This window comes from Equus przewalskii, chromosome 9 (genome assembly GCF_037783145.1).
Source record: "Equus przewalskii isolate Varuska chromosome 9, EquPr2, whole genome shotgun sequence".
NCBI lineage: Eukaryota > Metazoa > Chordata > Mammalia > Perissodactyla > Equidae > Equus > Equus przewalskii.
This window is the reverse complement of record NC_091839.1, coordinates 4,401,167-4,416,203: the sequence shown is the minus strand read 5'-3', so window position 1 is coordinate 4,416,203 and position 15,037 is coordinate 4,401,167. Positions and strand designations below refer to the sequence as shown.

General features: G+C 63.9%; 1 protein-coding gene across 2 annotated transcripts; it reads right to left on the bottom strand.

Moving 5' to 3' along the window:
* Positions 1 to 922: 922 nt before the first annotated feature.
* LRP3 (LDL receptor related protein 3) lies at positions 923 to 12,931 on the bottom strand. 2 transcript variants are annotated; one of them, XM_070632529.1, is made up of 7 exons: positions 12,714 to 12,931; positions 11,043 to 11,090; positions 5,454 to 5,592; positions 3,790 to 4,004; positions 2,219 to 3,335; positions 1,804 to 1,936; positions 923 to 1,573 (listed from the first exon to the last, which is right to left on the bottom strand). In XM_070632529.1, exons 1-7 carry the CDS (start codon positions 12,784 to 12,786, stop codon positions 989 to 991), a joined length of 2,310 nt encoding a protein of 769 aa, XP_070488630.1. In that variant the 5' UTR covers positions 12,787 to 12,931; the 3' UTR covers positions 923 to 988. The 2 variants fall into 2 exon arrangements, with proteins under 2 accessions (XP_070488630.1, XP_070488629.1); XM_070632528.1 differs by having other exon boundaries at positions 923 to 1,592; positions 12,714 to 12,918.
* Between the last annotated feature and the right edge of the window lie 2,106 nt (positions 12,932 to 15,037).

Below are 15,037 nucleotides of genomic sequence, written 5' to 3'. Positions count from 1 at the left end.
CGCTTGTCTCAGGTGAGTCCTGGGCATCGCTCACAGGGGCCCTGGCGGGGCTGGCTGGGGAAGGTGCCTGGCTGGCCCTGGAGGAGCTCTGCCGCTCGAGCCAGGCACTCCCTCCCTCATGGGGTCCAGAGCCACTCTGGTCCCAAAAGGACATCAGGATTAGGATGCAGCTGAGTGTGCCCCTCCCCAGGCCCTGAGGCCAGCTCGAGGCTCAGCCACTTGGGAGAGCCCAGGGATTCCCACTAGAAGTGCTTCTCTTCCCATAAATCCCCAGGTAGCAAGGGTTGGGACTTCAGAGCCCACGGTGGGGAGACTGATGCCCTGAGACGGGACAGGATGCATTTGGCCACTGTCAGTTGGTGCCTCGGCCTCTGCCCTGAGAAAGCATGGAGCAGCCTCTTCCAGGGGCCTTGGCCTGCAAGAGACCCATGGGCCTTCTCTACCCCATGCCCACATTCCCAGGCCTGCCCTTGTGCCCAGGAGATGGGCCTCTCAGCGAAAAGGCAAGGGGCAAAGGGCATCAGCCTGGCCACGTCCATGCTGATACTGCAGGCACGAGGATGGGGCCAGAGCCTCCTGGCGCAGCTCCTCAGGGGCCTGCTGGACCAGGTCCACATGCCCATGGCCCTGCTCAGTCCGGACACGGCCCTGGGGTCCCACCTGATGATGAAGCGACAAGCCACAGAACACACTGCAGGGAGCCCTGCCCCGGCCTGCCGCCTCTCTGGAAATGGATTCCCAGAATGGAGTGGGAGGATATAGAACTGGGACCCCATAAAGGCGCTGGAGCCAGGCCCCCCTCCCCACTTCAAGCCCCCACAGACCCTGCCAGCCATGCCCACCGGGGGAGAGGGGGTGCTGACGCAGCAAGCTGGCCAGGCTCTGGGCAGCCTCAGTGAGAAAGAAGGACGCGGAGGCGGGGTAGAAACGACTGTGTATTCCCTGGTTACAAAGCGGGGCTGTGGCGGTCACCAGCGTGTGCGCCAAGTCAGCAGACCAACAGGGCCTCGTCGTCACTGGCCTCCAATGCTGGGGAGCAGGGTGGCGGGGGGCTCCTGCAGACACCCAGTGGCTCTGGTGGGTGGGGGCCTAGGGTGCTGCTGGCAGTGGGGGCTGGGGGCTGAGGGTCCTGGGCCAAGCAGAGCTCCCGAGGCGTGTCCATAGGAGCCGGGCTGTCCACCAGAGGGTCCCTGCAGGCCTTTCTGTCCTTGTCCACTGGCCCGCACTCGGGCTCCCGCAGGCCCAAGGGGGCCGGCACAGAAGGTCCCACCTCTGGAGCGTGGCAGTGGGCACTGGGGAGCCCGTCCCCAGCTGCTCCGGGGCTGCCTGTGTCCGTCCGGGGTGCCGGTGGGTCCGGGGCGGCTCCCGGTGCCGGCTGGAGGAGCCCGTCACCCAGCACCGTCTGGGAGGTGCGCGCGGCGGTCAGCAGCGGGATCTGTCCGCGCGGCGCCCGCGGCCGGTGGAAGAGCCGGTTCCACAGGCGGCCCAGGCGGCGGCGGGACGGCCCGCGGCGGGAGGCGTGCCGGCGCATCTGCCGCCGCATGGCCGTGCGAAGGTTCTGTAGCACCGAGGCCTGGAGGGCGGGGCGGCAGCTGAGGGGGCAGAGGTCAGCACGACCCCCAAGGGACCCGAGACTCCGAGACCAACTCGTCCCCCCACCTTGCCGTGTCACTCGTGTCACCCTGCCCAGACCTCACCTCCCGCCTCCCTCGACCCCTGGCCCAGCTTGGCCGCAGGCTGTCCGCCCCGGGCGTGGCCTCCCTGTCTGGGGAGTCCTCTGAGGTCCCGCCCTCTGGTGCTCACCTGGGAAGCGCTGTAGACCGGGAAGTCCTCCACGGGCGGGATGAGGCCCTGCGCGATGAGCTGCCCGTAGGACGGGGGCGCCTCCCGCCGCACAAACTCGGCCTCTAGGCGTGTCATCTGCGTCTCGAAGGCCCTGGAAGCAATGGGCAGAAGGGCAGCATGGCGGAGCCCGCCGGCACCCACACCTCCCGCCCCTCAGGGGCCCTCCGCAGGGGCTCAGCTGGCAGCAGAACGTGGCCCCGCCCCTCCATCGGACATCCCGAGATGCCAGGCCCCTGCTGCGCGCAAGAGAAGTCTGCTTGTGGGTGGCCGAGTCCCAGTATATAAACCCACAGCCGTGGGAACAGCGAGCCCAGGGCCTCTCTCCCGGGAAACGCAGAACCCACGGCTGGGGGGCAGTGCGGCCGCAGCCCACCTGTACTCCTGCGTGCGCAAGGAGTAGAGCTTGAAGGCGCAGCCCAGGGCGATGACGAGCAGCAGGCCGCAGACGAGGCTGCCGATGAGCGCGGCCGTGATGACCTTGCGGGGCACGGCCGCCAGGCAGCCGTGCTCGTCGCTGCCGTCCTGGCAGTCCTCCTGGCCGTCGCAGCGCCACGTCTCGAAGATGCACAGGTTGGTGCCACAGTGGAAGGTGCCGGGCTGGCAGGAGAAGCAGTTCTTTTCGTCGGCGCCGTCCGGGCAGCTCTTCTGGTTGTTGCAGCGGTCGGCAGGCGCGTAGCACAGGCCGCTGCCGCCCTCACAGGGGTACTGGTCAGGCGGGCAGGCGGGGCAGCCCTGCTCGTCGCGGCCGCTGGCACAGTGCCACCAGCCGTCACAGCGCTGGGGCTCCGAGAAGCAGCCCTGCTCGCCGGGGTCGCCCGCGTCGCCGTCGCCGCTGCTCCCGCACGGCTGCTCCCACGGGAGGCAGTAGCCCTTCACCTGGTAGGTGGCATTGAAGCCGTGGCCGGCGCTGCGGGCGCGCGCGTGGTAGGCCACAGTGAGGCGGCCCTGGGCGGCCTCGAGGCTCACGGGCCGGTGGTTGCTGCGGTAGGACAGCGTCTGCAGCAGGCGGTCCCCGCGCTCGCCCAGGCCCTCGTACACCTGCACGTAGTCGTCGTACCCCAGCCGCAGCTCCAGCTGCAGCAGCACGCGCCGCGGGTCCTGCGTGTCCACCAGCCACGTGCAGTGAAGGTCCGAGGGCCCACGGGCCGCCCCGAACAGGTCGGGGGAGGCGAAGGAGCCATAGAAGCTGCCGAGCCTCCGGCCGCATGCCAGGTCGGGGCAGCCGGCCTCATCGGAGCCGTCGCCGCAGTCCTGGGTGCCGTCGCAGCGCCGCTCTGCGGGCAGGCAGCGCGTGGAGCGCAGCCCGCTGCAGGGGAAGGTGCCCCCGGGGCACAGGCTGCCCGGCGGCTCCGAGGCTGGCGCAGAGCAGTTGCCCTCGTCCGAGCCGTCGCCACACTCATCCACGGTGTTGCACTGCCACGGGCCCGGCAGGCACTTGCCGTTGTCACAGCGGAACTCGTCTGCCTGACACGATGCCTGGCCCAGCTTCCCTGTGGGTGAAGGGCACGGGAGACGGTCAGGGGAGGGCAGAGCGTCCCTCCAGCTCAGGGCCTGGGACCAGGAGAGGGCAGGTGGTTCCTCCATCCCAGCAGGGCCCCTGCAGGGCCTGGGAAGGGGCAGGACCCTAGAACGGCCCCTGGTCTCTCCACAGCCACCTGAGGGCAGAGTCCCCTCAAATGCCAGGGTGGGCTCTGTCCCTGACCTGAGCCGAGGCAAGGGACAACCCCTCCACTCTAGCCAAGTCTGCAAAGTGGGGTCAGTGCCCTCAAGGGCCTCTGGGGCAGCAACAGGACCAGTCCCAGTGCCATCACTATGCTCCCACTGACGGGGCTGCCGAGGGAGAGCCTACAGGGAGCTGCCAGCGGAGGTGCTGCCCCAGCCTGGGAGCCACGCGCAAGCACTGAGTGCTCCGTGGTGGCCCACCCCGCCCTGCTGCCGGGTCACCTCGGATGTATGAGAGACGGAAGCCCTGGGCCTGGCCGGAGCTGGACGCGTCAGAGTGGAAGAAGATCCAGACGTGGTCCCGGGCAGAGATGAAGGCGGGAGGGATGGCGGAGCCGCAGAGCCGGAAGGCCTCCTGGCGGGGCGGGGCCGCTGGGCCCAGCATGAGCCAGTCCAGGGAGCACTGGTGAGACTCCTCCACGTCAAAGTTGCGGAAGCTGCAGGGCCAAGAGGACTGCAGGCGTGGGTGGGCAGGCAGCGCCCACGTGGCCGAGGACCAGCAGGGAAGGGTCAGCCCTGAGCTCATGGCAACGCCTGCCAGCGCCACCCAGCCCTTGTCTTCAAAACTTCCCGACGCCTCCACTCCAGCCATTCAGTGGGACCCCTGCTGCCACCCAGGGCAGCCCCGTTGTAGGTCTGTGAAGGCCTCATCCTGCCCCTTTCCACACTCCATCAGCACACACAGCACCTCCACCCCAAAGCCAAGTGGAGGGGAGTCAGGAGCCCCATCGTGGGCAATTCCCTCCCCTGACACTCTTCCCTGAAGGAGCGGGGCTGAAGGGTCCAGGTCCCTCCCACACTGGGTCTGCTGGGACAGACCCGGCACAAACTCACAGGCCTGTGCACTAAGGGGGGCCCTGCCCATGGGGCTGGCCTGGTCTGGGACGGGGTGACAATTTGACACCCGGTGAGAAACACTGACCCTGGACCCCCAGGCCCAGGCTGTCAGATGAGCAGCCCACAGAGCCATGGAGTACTCTAGAAGCCACCAGGGAGGATGGAATCTTTGAAGAGAGAGTGCCTGAGGGCTATGGCCCTGTGGCCACGAGGAAACACAGACACCAGGACGGACCCTGACAGTGCCCGTCACATCCTGGGCTTTGGAGCTACCGAGGGGCTACAGGCCTTCTGGGCTTTGGCATTTAGGAGAGTGACTCCCAGCCAAATCTCCCCATGGCCACCTCTGACCAGGGGGCCAGCCTCAGTTCCACCATCTAGTCACCTCACCCCACTGCCCTCTGCCCATCCCCAGAGCTTGAGCACCTGGGCTCCTGCTAGTTCTCACCTGCCGAGACTGCCCTGAGGGCCCAGGGGAAACCCCTGCTCTGGGCTCAGTGCTAGCCTGGCCTCAAGCCACCCCTGCAGGACAGACAGGACACCTCTGGCACCTCAGAGACAGCTGGACCATGCCTGCCAGTCACCAGGGTCCCCCTCCCCAGCAGCCCCCATGGCCTGTGAGAGAGGATCAGGGCAAGACGAGGCCCAGCTCCGGACAGCCAGTCACAGAGACTCAGGAGCTGGGCATACTCAGGCTCACACGCATTCACATGCTTACAAATCATATATGTTCACATGTAGACTCACACACATGCTCCACACATGTACTTGCACTCACATACACATCTGCGGACAAATGTGCCCTCCACACCTACTCAGACCTGTGCTCACACATACATACACTTGCACATGTCCTTTATACCTGCTCAGATGTGGCCCCATGCACATACACAAGCACACATGTGTGCACACACATCTTTCATGTGTGTGCTTGCCACAGGTGTTCACACAGGTGCTCCTGCACATGCACCATCTCACACACACACACACACACACTCAGCACATGTAGATCCAACTAGATTCCATCTGCCACCCACGGGGCCCCGTACCTGATGGTGATCATGTCCCCACGGTCGCCCTGGATGTACCAGCTGCAGTTCGTGCCAGGCGGGTAGTTGAGGGGCCAGGCGGGGCTGTAGATGACGCCACGCCGCTCAGTGTGCTGCTCCAGTTTCCCACTGCAGGCAGCTGTCGGGAGACAAAGCTGAGAAGTGCTGGCCTCACCTTTGGGTGGGAAGTGGCGTGAGGGAGGGGGCATTTGAGCCTCCCACGGCTTGAGCACGTGCCTTCCCAAGGGTGGGGTCAAGACCAGCCGAGGGTGGCCACAGCCAAGGGCAAGGCCTCACTCGAGACTTCTTAGAGGTGGCATGCATGGGGGGGCCAAGGAGAACACACAGGGCCTTGGGGCAGCCCACCCTGTGCACCAGAGCCTGGGTCCTATCCCCTATCCCTGCAGGGCTGGCAGCGAGCCCACCAACAACTCCCCTTGGCACCTCCAAGATGCAGCCCCTCCGGGTCTCAGCTCAGTGGAGAATTCCATAGTCCTGGGCCCGCCGGCCCTCACAGGCAATCCCACTGTGGTTCCCTGCCTGCCCTCCCTAGGACTTGCCAAATATAGACCTCAGCCCCAGCAGGGGAGGGGCTTTGCCCACCCAGCACATATTTATTGAGGACCTACTACGTGCCAATGCAAGTGCTAGGCACACCGACTAAGACAGGCAAAAGGCCTGCTCTATGGACCCTACAGGCTGCAGGGGGAGCAGACAGACAATGCTGATCCCCTGGGTGGAGAGGAGATTGTAAAACAGGCCTGACGGGAGGGCCGAGGTCAGACCAGCTGGAAACGCAGGCTGGGTCTGATCACACTGCGGAATTTGGGTTTTATCCGGAACATAAGTGGGAAGCCACTGGAGGTAGATGTCGCAACCAAATGAGGAACTGAGGCTCAGAGAGGATAAGTGACCCGCCCACGGCCACACAGCCAGTAAGCGGCAGAGTGAGGATCCACCCTGGTCCTCTGGAGGGCTCAGACTCTCACTGTGGGCCCTGAGCCACTGCATTTACGAAGTGTCAGCTGTGTGTTGTGTCAAGGTCAAGTGCAGAGCACCACGCCAGCCAGCATGAGTGAGGAGTGCCACTAGACCCGGTCCCACAGCCTCTTTGTTATATGTGCCTGTGCTTCCCAGCTGATCCACCCAGCCCGAGGGTTCTGAGGCTGCCCCAGTGGGCTCTGGCCTTCTCAGGACCAGGCAGGGCCCCTGCACTGGCTGTGCCCACCCCTCCCACTCCCTCAAACCCTCACCCCACTGCTTCCTCTGATCTTCACAAGAGCCCGTGGTGCAGGCAGGGCCCATTACACAGATGGAGAAACTGAGACTCAGGGAAAGAAATGATGGCTCTTTTTCCAAGCCCAGTGACACTGCCTCCTCACTCTCCCACTGCCTGGCACCTTCCACTGTTGCCCCAGAAGCAGGGTTCTCTCTGCTCACTCTCAACAAGACTCTCCAGGACCCCACATGGCACAGCTGCAGAAAGGAGAGCAGAACCCTCATGCCCGAGGAGGTCCAGGTAACCCAACAGTGTGACTAACAGGGAGTCAGTAACCCCCAGCGGCAGCTCACAGGAGTGTCAGAGGACTACAGCACCCACCCTCTACCCTGAAGCAAGGCGGCCACCCTCAGGTTGCCACCAGGGCCCCAACAGTCACGAGGTCGTCGAGGTACCAGGCCGGTCTCTCCACTCAGCACACACGCGGCCTGGAGGCCGGCCTCGCGGAGCCTCGCATTGCCCGTGCATAGTGATGTGCTGAGCAGCACGTTCCCCCTGGCGGGTGAGGCCCCCGGGCTTTGTGGACCTCACAGGGGCCCTGGGCGCTGACCTGGGGGTGTCTGGGGAGGTGTGGGGTTACGAAACCCAGAAGAGGCTTCAGCTCCCGGCGGGTGCTGGGTGGGAGGCTCACAGGTGGGGAAGGCCCGGCATGGCCGGAGCACATCGGACCCCCACGTCGAGTCTAAGGCACATGTTACAGTCGGGGTCAGGAGGCTGCGTCAGTCAGGGTGGGACCCACCCCTGTTCCCTGGGACCCTCAGCCCGCAGGACCAGGCCTGGGGCAGCGCAATACCAGAGGCCTTCCCTAGGGGACGGAGCTCTCAGAGGCCAGGCTTCTCACCTACGCCAGCCACAGGAAGCCAGGCTGTGGGAAGCCAGGCCACAGGGACCTCGGTCTGGCCTTCTTTCCGGGATCCACAGGCCTGTCTCTCCAGACCACCAGCCAAGTCAGGAGCAGATGACTGGACAGCTGCCAGCCCAGCTCTGCCTCTCAACAAAGCCCCTGGCAACACGTCCCCCCAAACAGCCTCACCCCTGAGCATCCCCACGGCTGCCCCAGAAAGCCCCACATTGGGAGCAGCAGTGTCACTCAGTTACTGTTCGCTCCTCTCTGGGGGGGGGGGGGGGCTGCTGAGACTGTGGGTTCTGCAGCCATCAGCCTGGCCCATGCAGTGAGCACGGAGCAGGAGGGAGGCAGGGGTCCACGCCAGGAGCCTGGAGCCCCGGGTGGGGCCTCTTGACTGGTACGGCTTGGCCGTGGGCCTGGAGGGCGCCACCAGCTCAGACGACCAGCCAGCTCTCTGTGACAGCAGACCTTGGCCCACCCCAGCACCACCCGGCCCAGGCTCAGGCCGGGGAAAAGGCCTCGTGAATCCCACCTGGGGGCTCACACAGCCAGACACACGGTTCCACCCTAGGCCTCAGCTTGTCCCTCAGTAAAACGAAGTCACTGGGTGCCGCCTGTCTCGGAGGGTGGCTGGGAACTCTGTGGACAGCAGCAGTCTCTAGCAGACATCATGGGATGGGGATGGGGTCATGCCCTGGGGAAGATGGGGGTCATGTGCGGGGCCAGGGGGAGGGGGGCCGACAGGTGGCCAGTGAGGGGAGCTGGGAGGATTGTGTGTTTGCGGGATACTGACGCAGGAGCGGGGGTTTGGGGGGTGTTTGCGAGCAGGCAGAGAGCACCACCTGAACTTTAACTGGGGAAAACCTGAAGACTCCCTCGGCCCCCGGGCCACGGCGCCCCGCTCACGTGGGCAAGGGATGACTGAGCACTTTTAGACCAGCGTCCTTTTTTCCTGGTCCAAAGAGTCGTCAGAGACTCCTGAGAGGGCCCGAGCATGCCTGATGAAGCACAATTTGCAGATCCGGTTTCCAGAGGCGATCAATACTCCGGACAACCTGCCTGGTGTAACCGGCCAATGGAGCCAGGAACCCCACTGGGGGGAAGCTGCCAGGTGAGTGGAGAGCAGCCTGAAGACCCTGTCCGGGCGCACCCCCAGGTTACAGCAGCTCCGTGGCGGGGCCGGAGCCAAGAGTCTGGGATGCGAGAGGTGGGGCATCTGACCCAGTCAGTGCCTGACAACCTGGGGCAGGACAGGGGCTGAGAGACAAGACCTGTGGGGTCCCTGGGCAGCCCGGCTGAGCGCCCAGGAGTGTCTGAGCCCAGTGAGGGCTGGGAGAGGGGCAGCAGGGACAGCTATGATCCAGGCTCCTCACAGTAGGCATTGCCAGGAAAACTCTGAAAATGCAGAGTCATGGAGTCTTGGGGGCGGGGTGGGGGGCACCCCAGGGAGCTAGAAGCTGGTCTCCACTTCTCTTAGCAATGCGACAGGGATCAGAGCTAGACTCCAAGAGAGCTAGGGCCCCAGACCACCACCTGTGGCCACACGGGCTGAGCATGCAGCTCAGGACACTGGGGGCACCACACACAGCCACCTTGATGTGATCGGAGGCTCCCTGATTTGGGCAACATGGACCCCACTGAGGCCTGAGGTGAGAACTAAGAAAACCACACATGTGGACCTACATGGCTGTCGTTCTCTCCCTGGCTCTATAAGTGGCCCTTGTCCCTGGAGCATCATTTCTCTAAACCTGGGACACATGCATGTGGCAGACACGTTTGGGGTAACATGCCCACCCACCACACCAGCAGAAACCCAGAAACTCACATTTATAAAATGTGACACCCCCGTGCCGTCCCCCCACCACTCTCCACCACAGCCACGGCCACCTGACCCAGGCGGGGCCAGTCAGTCTTCCGCTGGAAGTTGGGATGTGAAGACTGGGTAGTTAGCTGCGGGGGCCAGGACTCCAGGCAGGGCTGGGGTGGCTCAGTGCCGAGCAAGGCAGGGCCCTGGGCCAGCCGAGTCAGCAGAGGAGGCCAGGCTGCGGGGAGCAGGAGCTGGTGCACAGGGAGAATCGGGAGGGAGACTGAGGCCACGTCTGCAAGACCGGCCCGAGAAAGCAGCTTCTGTGGACCAGGGGCCTCCCCATCCTGGACCGCAGCCAACAGAGGTCCCTCTCCCAGAGGCAGCTGCAGTGGGTTTCCGCCGTAAGCCAGACCCTGAACAGCACTAGATACCCCAGTCCCTCCTGCCCCTCCATGCAGCACTGCAGACAGCAAACACGTCAAAGCCCCCCAGACTAGGGACCGCACCTCCTCCCCAGCTCCCTGACACCCCTCTCAGATGTCTCCTGGTGGCACCAATAGCCACGGGGCCCCAAGCTTATGGATTCGCCAACCCCTGGCAGCCCCCTGAGCAAAGAGCAGTCTGACGGCCTCCGGTGCCCTAGCTGCCCCTGACAGTCTTTGCTGTGCTCGGCACTGGGCCTGAGCACAAAGATGGGCAGAGGATGGACGGACCCACTCGGACAGGCAGGAGGCAGGGGTGGAGTTCCCACTGTGTCTTAGATTCTGTGCGTCTGCTTGGCATCCACTAATCACAGGGCGAAACTCTCAGCCACTTGTTGATCTCTCTCTGGCACACCCGCTTGCCTTCAACTGCTCTTTCCCGGGCAGCCCGCCTGAGCCCCCACCGCCTTCTTACCTAAGTCACACACAAGCCAGCATTGCCCCTGCCCTGGGTCATCCCAGGCCAGGCCCCAGGCAACCAGAGACCACCCCTGAAGCCCACAGCCCGCCGAAATCATTCACACGAGCCAAGCCAGAGCTGCTCCCCCGTCCTGCCTTGCCTTTCCCGCAGAAACCCCAATACAGGCTCTGCCTAGGCCCCCCCTCGTGCCTGCGTCTGCCTGACCAAACCTGCAGTCCCCCTGTGGCCCCCTGTGCGGTGGCATGTCTCCTCTGAAGACACACGAGGAACGAATTCTTCCGTCAATGGCAGCGGCCTCTCAATGTCGCCACTCAGTCACACCTTTAGAAATTAAATCCCTGGTGTCATTTTAAAACAGGCAGGCATCCTGTGGCTCCTCACGGCCCTCGGGGACCCCACAGCCTACTGGAAGCACAATCTGCTAATCCTACTGGGCCTCTGACAGCTTGCTCAAGGTATTAAGCCACAGGTGCCAACGCTGCACTGAGGACCTTGCCTCATTCGCCCATTCAACCCTAATACCCAGGCTTTGAGATGGTTCCTGTTACTGCACCCATTTTACAGAAGAGGAAACTGAGACTCGGGGGGTGGAAGTTTGCCCGTGGCCAAACAGCAACTTTGTGAAGAAGAAAAGATGCACAAGGACTGAGATTGAAACAGGCCAGGTGACATCAGGCGCGGACAGGCCTTCAGGTGGTTCAGAGGTCACCGAGCCAGAGGGACAGGGAGGAAGGAGAGAAGCAGCTCACTCACCTAAGGCAGGAACCGCGCTGCTGAGCCGCCCCGTGAGGACGATGTTCACTGTGGGAGACACAAAGGGGCTCAGTGGGGCAGCAGCCCTCACAGGGGCACAGGACGACACAGCCCAAACGGCAGGCCGGGTCTCCTCATCTCACAGGCGAGGTCGGGAGCACTGCCTCAGAGACCTCACTGCCACCCCAGTCCTGCGGGGAGGGGCGGAAGGCAGGACCACCCCGGGCCTCAGGCTTCCTGCCCCCAGGCGAAGAGAACAGGGTGCAAGTCCGCAGCAGACCACTCCTGCAGCTCCCCAGGCCTGAGAACCCTAATTCACTTGGGGGGGGGGTCTGGGAACCCTAACTCACTTGGGGGGGTTCTGTTTCCTGTTAAGCTTGGGAACCTCAGGCCTGGATCACTCATCAGAGAGAGGCCCTGGGTCAGCCAGGTAGGGGCCCTGCCTGTCAAGGGGGCTCCTACCACCTTAAAGGGCTTCCTCGCAGGGGGCTTGCCAGCCACCTGGTCCACGGCAGCCAGGAAGGCAGGGAAGCCGTTCTGATCACCCCATGTGACAGGCATGCACAGTGAGCAGGGTTCAGGGTCCTTCCTCCTCACTGCGCCAGCCATGCTGACCTTGAGAAGGGAGGCAATGAACTCACCTGCCACCCACCCCCTCAAGTCCCTATGGCTACAGGGTCTGTCCTTTGGCTTCCCCTACTGCTTTCCTACAGGGGTTATGGGACCAGGAGGCGGGTATGGGCGAACCCAACTGCCCAGAGTGCAGGGGCCCCCCTTCCTCCAATATCAGGAGGCCAAGGGAGGCAGAGAGCATCTCTGAAGGGTCAGCCCGGACCTGGGGAGGAAGCAGGGGCAGCTGCGCTCTCTCAGGACACCCAGGCTCTACTAGGCATAGCCCATGCCACATCTGGGCAGGGAGGACCTCGGGGTTACAGAGCCTTCACTGGTGACACCATAGGGTGTCCCCTAATGACCCCCGGCTCAGATAATGGCCTCCCTCCTTTATTATGGTAAATAAAGGAGCCATGTGAGTTGACGACTTAACTCCTTCCTTCCCCTCTCCCTGACACAGGGCCCTGGAAAGATGGACGAAAACTCCTGGGTGGGGCAGGAGTCCCTGCTGCCCAGGTGCGGGGCCTGGCCAGGTCCCCGGGCCTCCCCAGACACAGCGCCCTGGGCTGAAGAGGCCTGCCCCTCCGGGCCTGGGGAGACACAAAGGGAAGACACGAGTCCTTCTCCTCGCAGCCGCCTCCGGCGCGGCATCCTGCGTGCCGCTCGCCCCGGCAGGCGCCCGCCCCCACCCCGACTCGGGGCAGGAAACAGTTCCTCCCTGTTCAGGGGCAGCCGGCCGTGGCTTTGTGCGCAGCTCCGGAGGCCCGAGCGCCGCCGGAAAGCCGCTGCCCGCCAGCCCCGCCGCCCGCCCGAGCGGGCCCCCGCGCACGGCTCGCCCGGGCTCCAGCCGCCATCCCGAGCCGCTGGGAGCCGGGCTCCGCTGCCGAGCAGCCTCCCAGGCCCGCGAGCCCAGCAGGCCGGGGACCGGGCAGCCCTCTCGCAGCGCCCGCCCCTGGAAGCCGGGCCGCGGAGGAGGAGCGCGGCGCGCGGGGGTCCGGGAGGGCGCGGCGCGGAGCTGCGAGCGGGACCCAGAGCCCGCCGGGCTGCGCGGCCACTCACCCAGGCAGACGACGGCGAGCTGCGCCCGGGCGCCCGGCGCCCCCTCCGGCCCCGCGGCCGCCCGCTTCTCCATGCCGGGGCCCCGCGGGCGCCGCCTCCCGCCCCCCGGCTCGGGCTCGGGCGCGGGCGCGGGCGCGGGCTCCCGCGGCGGCTGCGGGCCGGATGCGGGCGGCGGCTCCGGCGGCGTCTGTGCGAGGCGGCGGTGCAGGCGGGCAGCGCGCGCGGGGCCACATCGGCCGCGGCGTCACGGGCCCCGCGGGGGCTCCGCGGCGGCCGCCAGGGAGGACCCCCGCCCGCCGCTGCCCCCGCGCCCCGGGCGCCGCGCCGCCGGCCTGTGCGCGGGGGCCCCCGGCGCGCCCATGTCCCGCGCCGCGCAGCCCGCCCGGCCCCGGCGCCCCAGGCCACCCGCGCCGCGCCCAGCCCGCCGGGCCGGGTGCCGCCGGTGGTGCGTCCGCGGGTCTGTGGGTCCGCCCGCCCGGAGCCTGGAGGCCGCGTCGCGCCAGCCACGTGACGCACCCGCCGAGCCGCAGTGGCGCTGGCAGGGCGGGCGGAGGCGGCGGGGGCCGGCCGGGGGCGCGCGCCCCGCCTCGGCTGCTGGACAGCTCCGCGCCCGCGGCCCTTGCGCCTGGCCTCGAGGCCGGCTGTGCTCCGGAGACCCCGTCAGCGCTGGTCTGGCCTCCTCCCGGGCCCACGAACTGGTCCCTCTCGGGGACCGGCTGTGCCGGAGGGGAGGGAGGAAGACGGGTGAAAGGTGGCAGAGAAAGGGGCTACGCAGAGCTGCCTAGGGGACCTGAGGGCAGGACAGCCCGTGGTGGCCCTGGGCTAAGGCCTGCCTTCCTCCCGAGGTGTTCCTGCCCCTCCGCCCTGGCCCTTTCGTTTGCCACAGCCCTCTGGCCCTGTCACATCCCTAAGACGAATCCCTCTGTGCAGGGCAAGGCCTTCGAGGGGATATCGGTGAACGCTCTGAGGCCTCTGGAAACCCACCCCTCCCCGGGAGCCCTGAGCCCACCCAGTCACCCCGACAGGCCTGGGGCAGCCATCTGGGAGAGCAGAACCCGGAGGAGACACGGAGAAGGGTTGAGGAGGCCATTTAGGTCAAGCAGGGTCAACTCTCCTTCCTTGAGACTGATGGGAAATCAGAAGTCCCCAAAGGTCCCCTGACATGGGGCTTTGGTATGGCCTGCCCACCCATCCTGAGCTGAAAAGCCCTTTTCCATCCCTCCCCCGCTTTGAAATTCTCCTTTTAGGGGAGAAGGTAGAGAGAAACTGATGTTGTATTAGTGAAGGTTGTGGACTATTCACCTTCACTGTGCAAGCTAACTGGATTTTAATTTAAAAACCAGAAAAAACATCTTTTAGTTTTTCGGGTTTTTCTCCTTCTTTCCCTTCTAATTCTTTTGGTGATTTTTCCAAAGCAAACTTCTTCTTGGGAGATGTATTAAAAGATTTAAAAATCAAGGGCCGGCCCCGTGGCCAAGTGGTTAAGTTCGCATGCTCTGCTTCAGTGGCCCAGGGTTTCGCTGGTTCGAATCCTGGGCGTGGACATGGCACCACTCATCAAGCCATGCTGAGGCAGCATCCCACATGCCACAACTAGAAGGACCCACAACTAAAAATACACAACTACGTATGCCGGGGGGCTTTGGGAGAAAAAGGAAAAATAAAATCTTTAAAAAAAAAGATTTAAAAGTCAAATAGCAAGACAAATGACTCATTTACGGTAAAGAACACTAACCTGTTGTAATTTGACCTCAGAATTTCCTCAGACTGCTGACTGCCCATGTGATGGGCATTTATCCGTGACAAAACTGTCCCACAGAAGAAGGGACACTGGGAGGGAGGGTCTGGAGTTCTGTTGCCACTTGAGGCTGTTTTCCACTTCGGTGTAAATTTTGCAAGCTGTATAAGGAATCCAGGGTTGAGGCCAATGTCATGGGCCGTCCTGTTGGAACCTGAGGCAGGAGGAAAACTGCGAGCTCTTTTATACACTTCAAGATATCCTCCCGTATTTTGAACCAAGTGGAAAAGGTTCATAAAAGCTCCGCAGTCACAGAACATGACCATATATTAAGCTCCAAGTTGCCCAATACGGTCACACCCCATTGCCAACACTCACTGACCTACACAGCAGGGGACAGCTGACCTACCCCAGAACCTCAGCCGACTGGAAACTACTGACCCCATCACACCATAGTGCAGGGCCATAAAACTAACCACCACCACCACCTGTCTTTATTTAAACTTTTGATGTTTATTTCATCACGGATTTTCTTGCATTTATTTTGATTTTTTAAAATATGGTTTATCTTGATTACTGAGTTTTT

What these genes read in the sequence shown, in the direction of transcription:
- LRP3 (XM_070632529.1), bottom strand. Translation starts at nt 12,786, where the DNA reads ATGGAGAAGCGGGCGGCCGCGGGGCCGGAGGGGGCGCCGGGCGCCCGG. An exon ending in CCGTCTCTCATACATCCGAG is followed by an intron (nt 3,336 to 3,789) that starts GTGACCCGGCAG and finishes CTTCACCCACAG; the next exon opens with GGAAGCTGGGCCAGGCATCG. An exon ending in CGGTCTACAGCGCTTCCCAG is followed by an intron (nt 1,574 to 1,803) that starts GTGAGCACCAGA and finishes CCCGCCCTCCAG; the next exon opens with GCCTCGGTGCTACAGAACCT.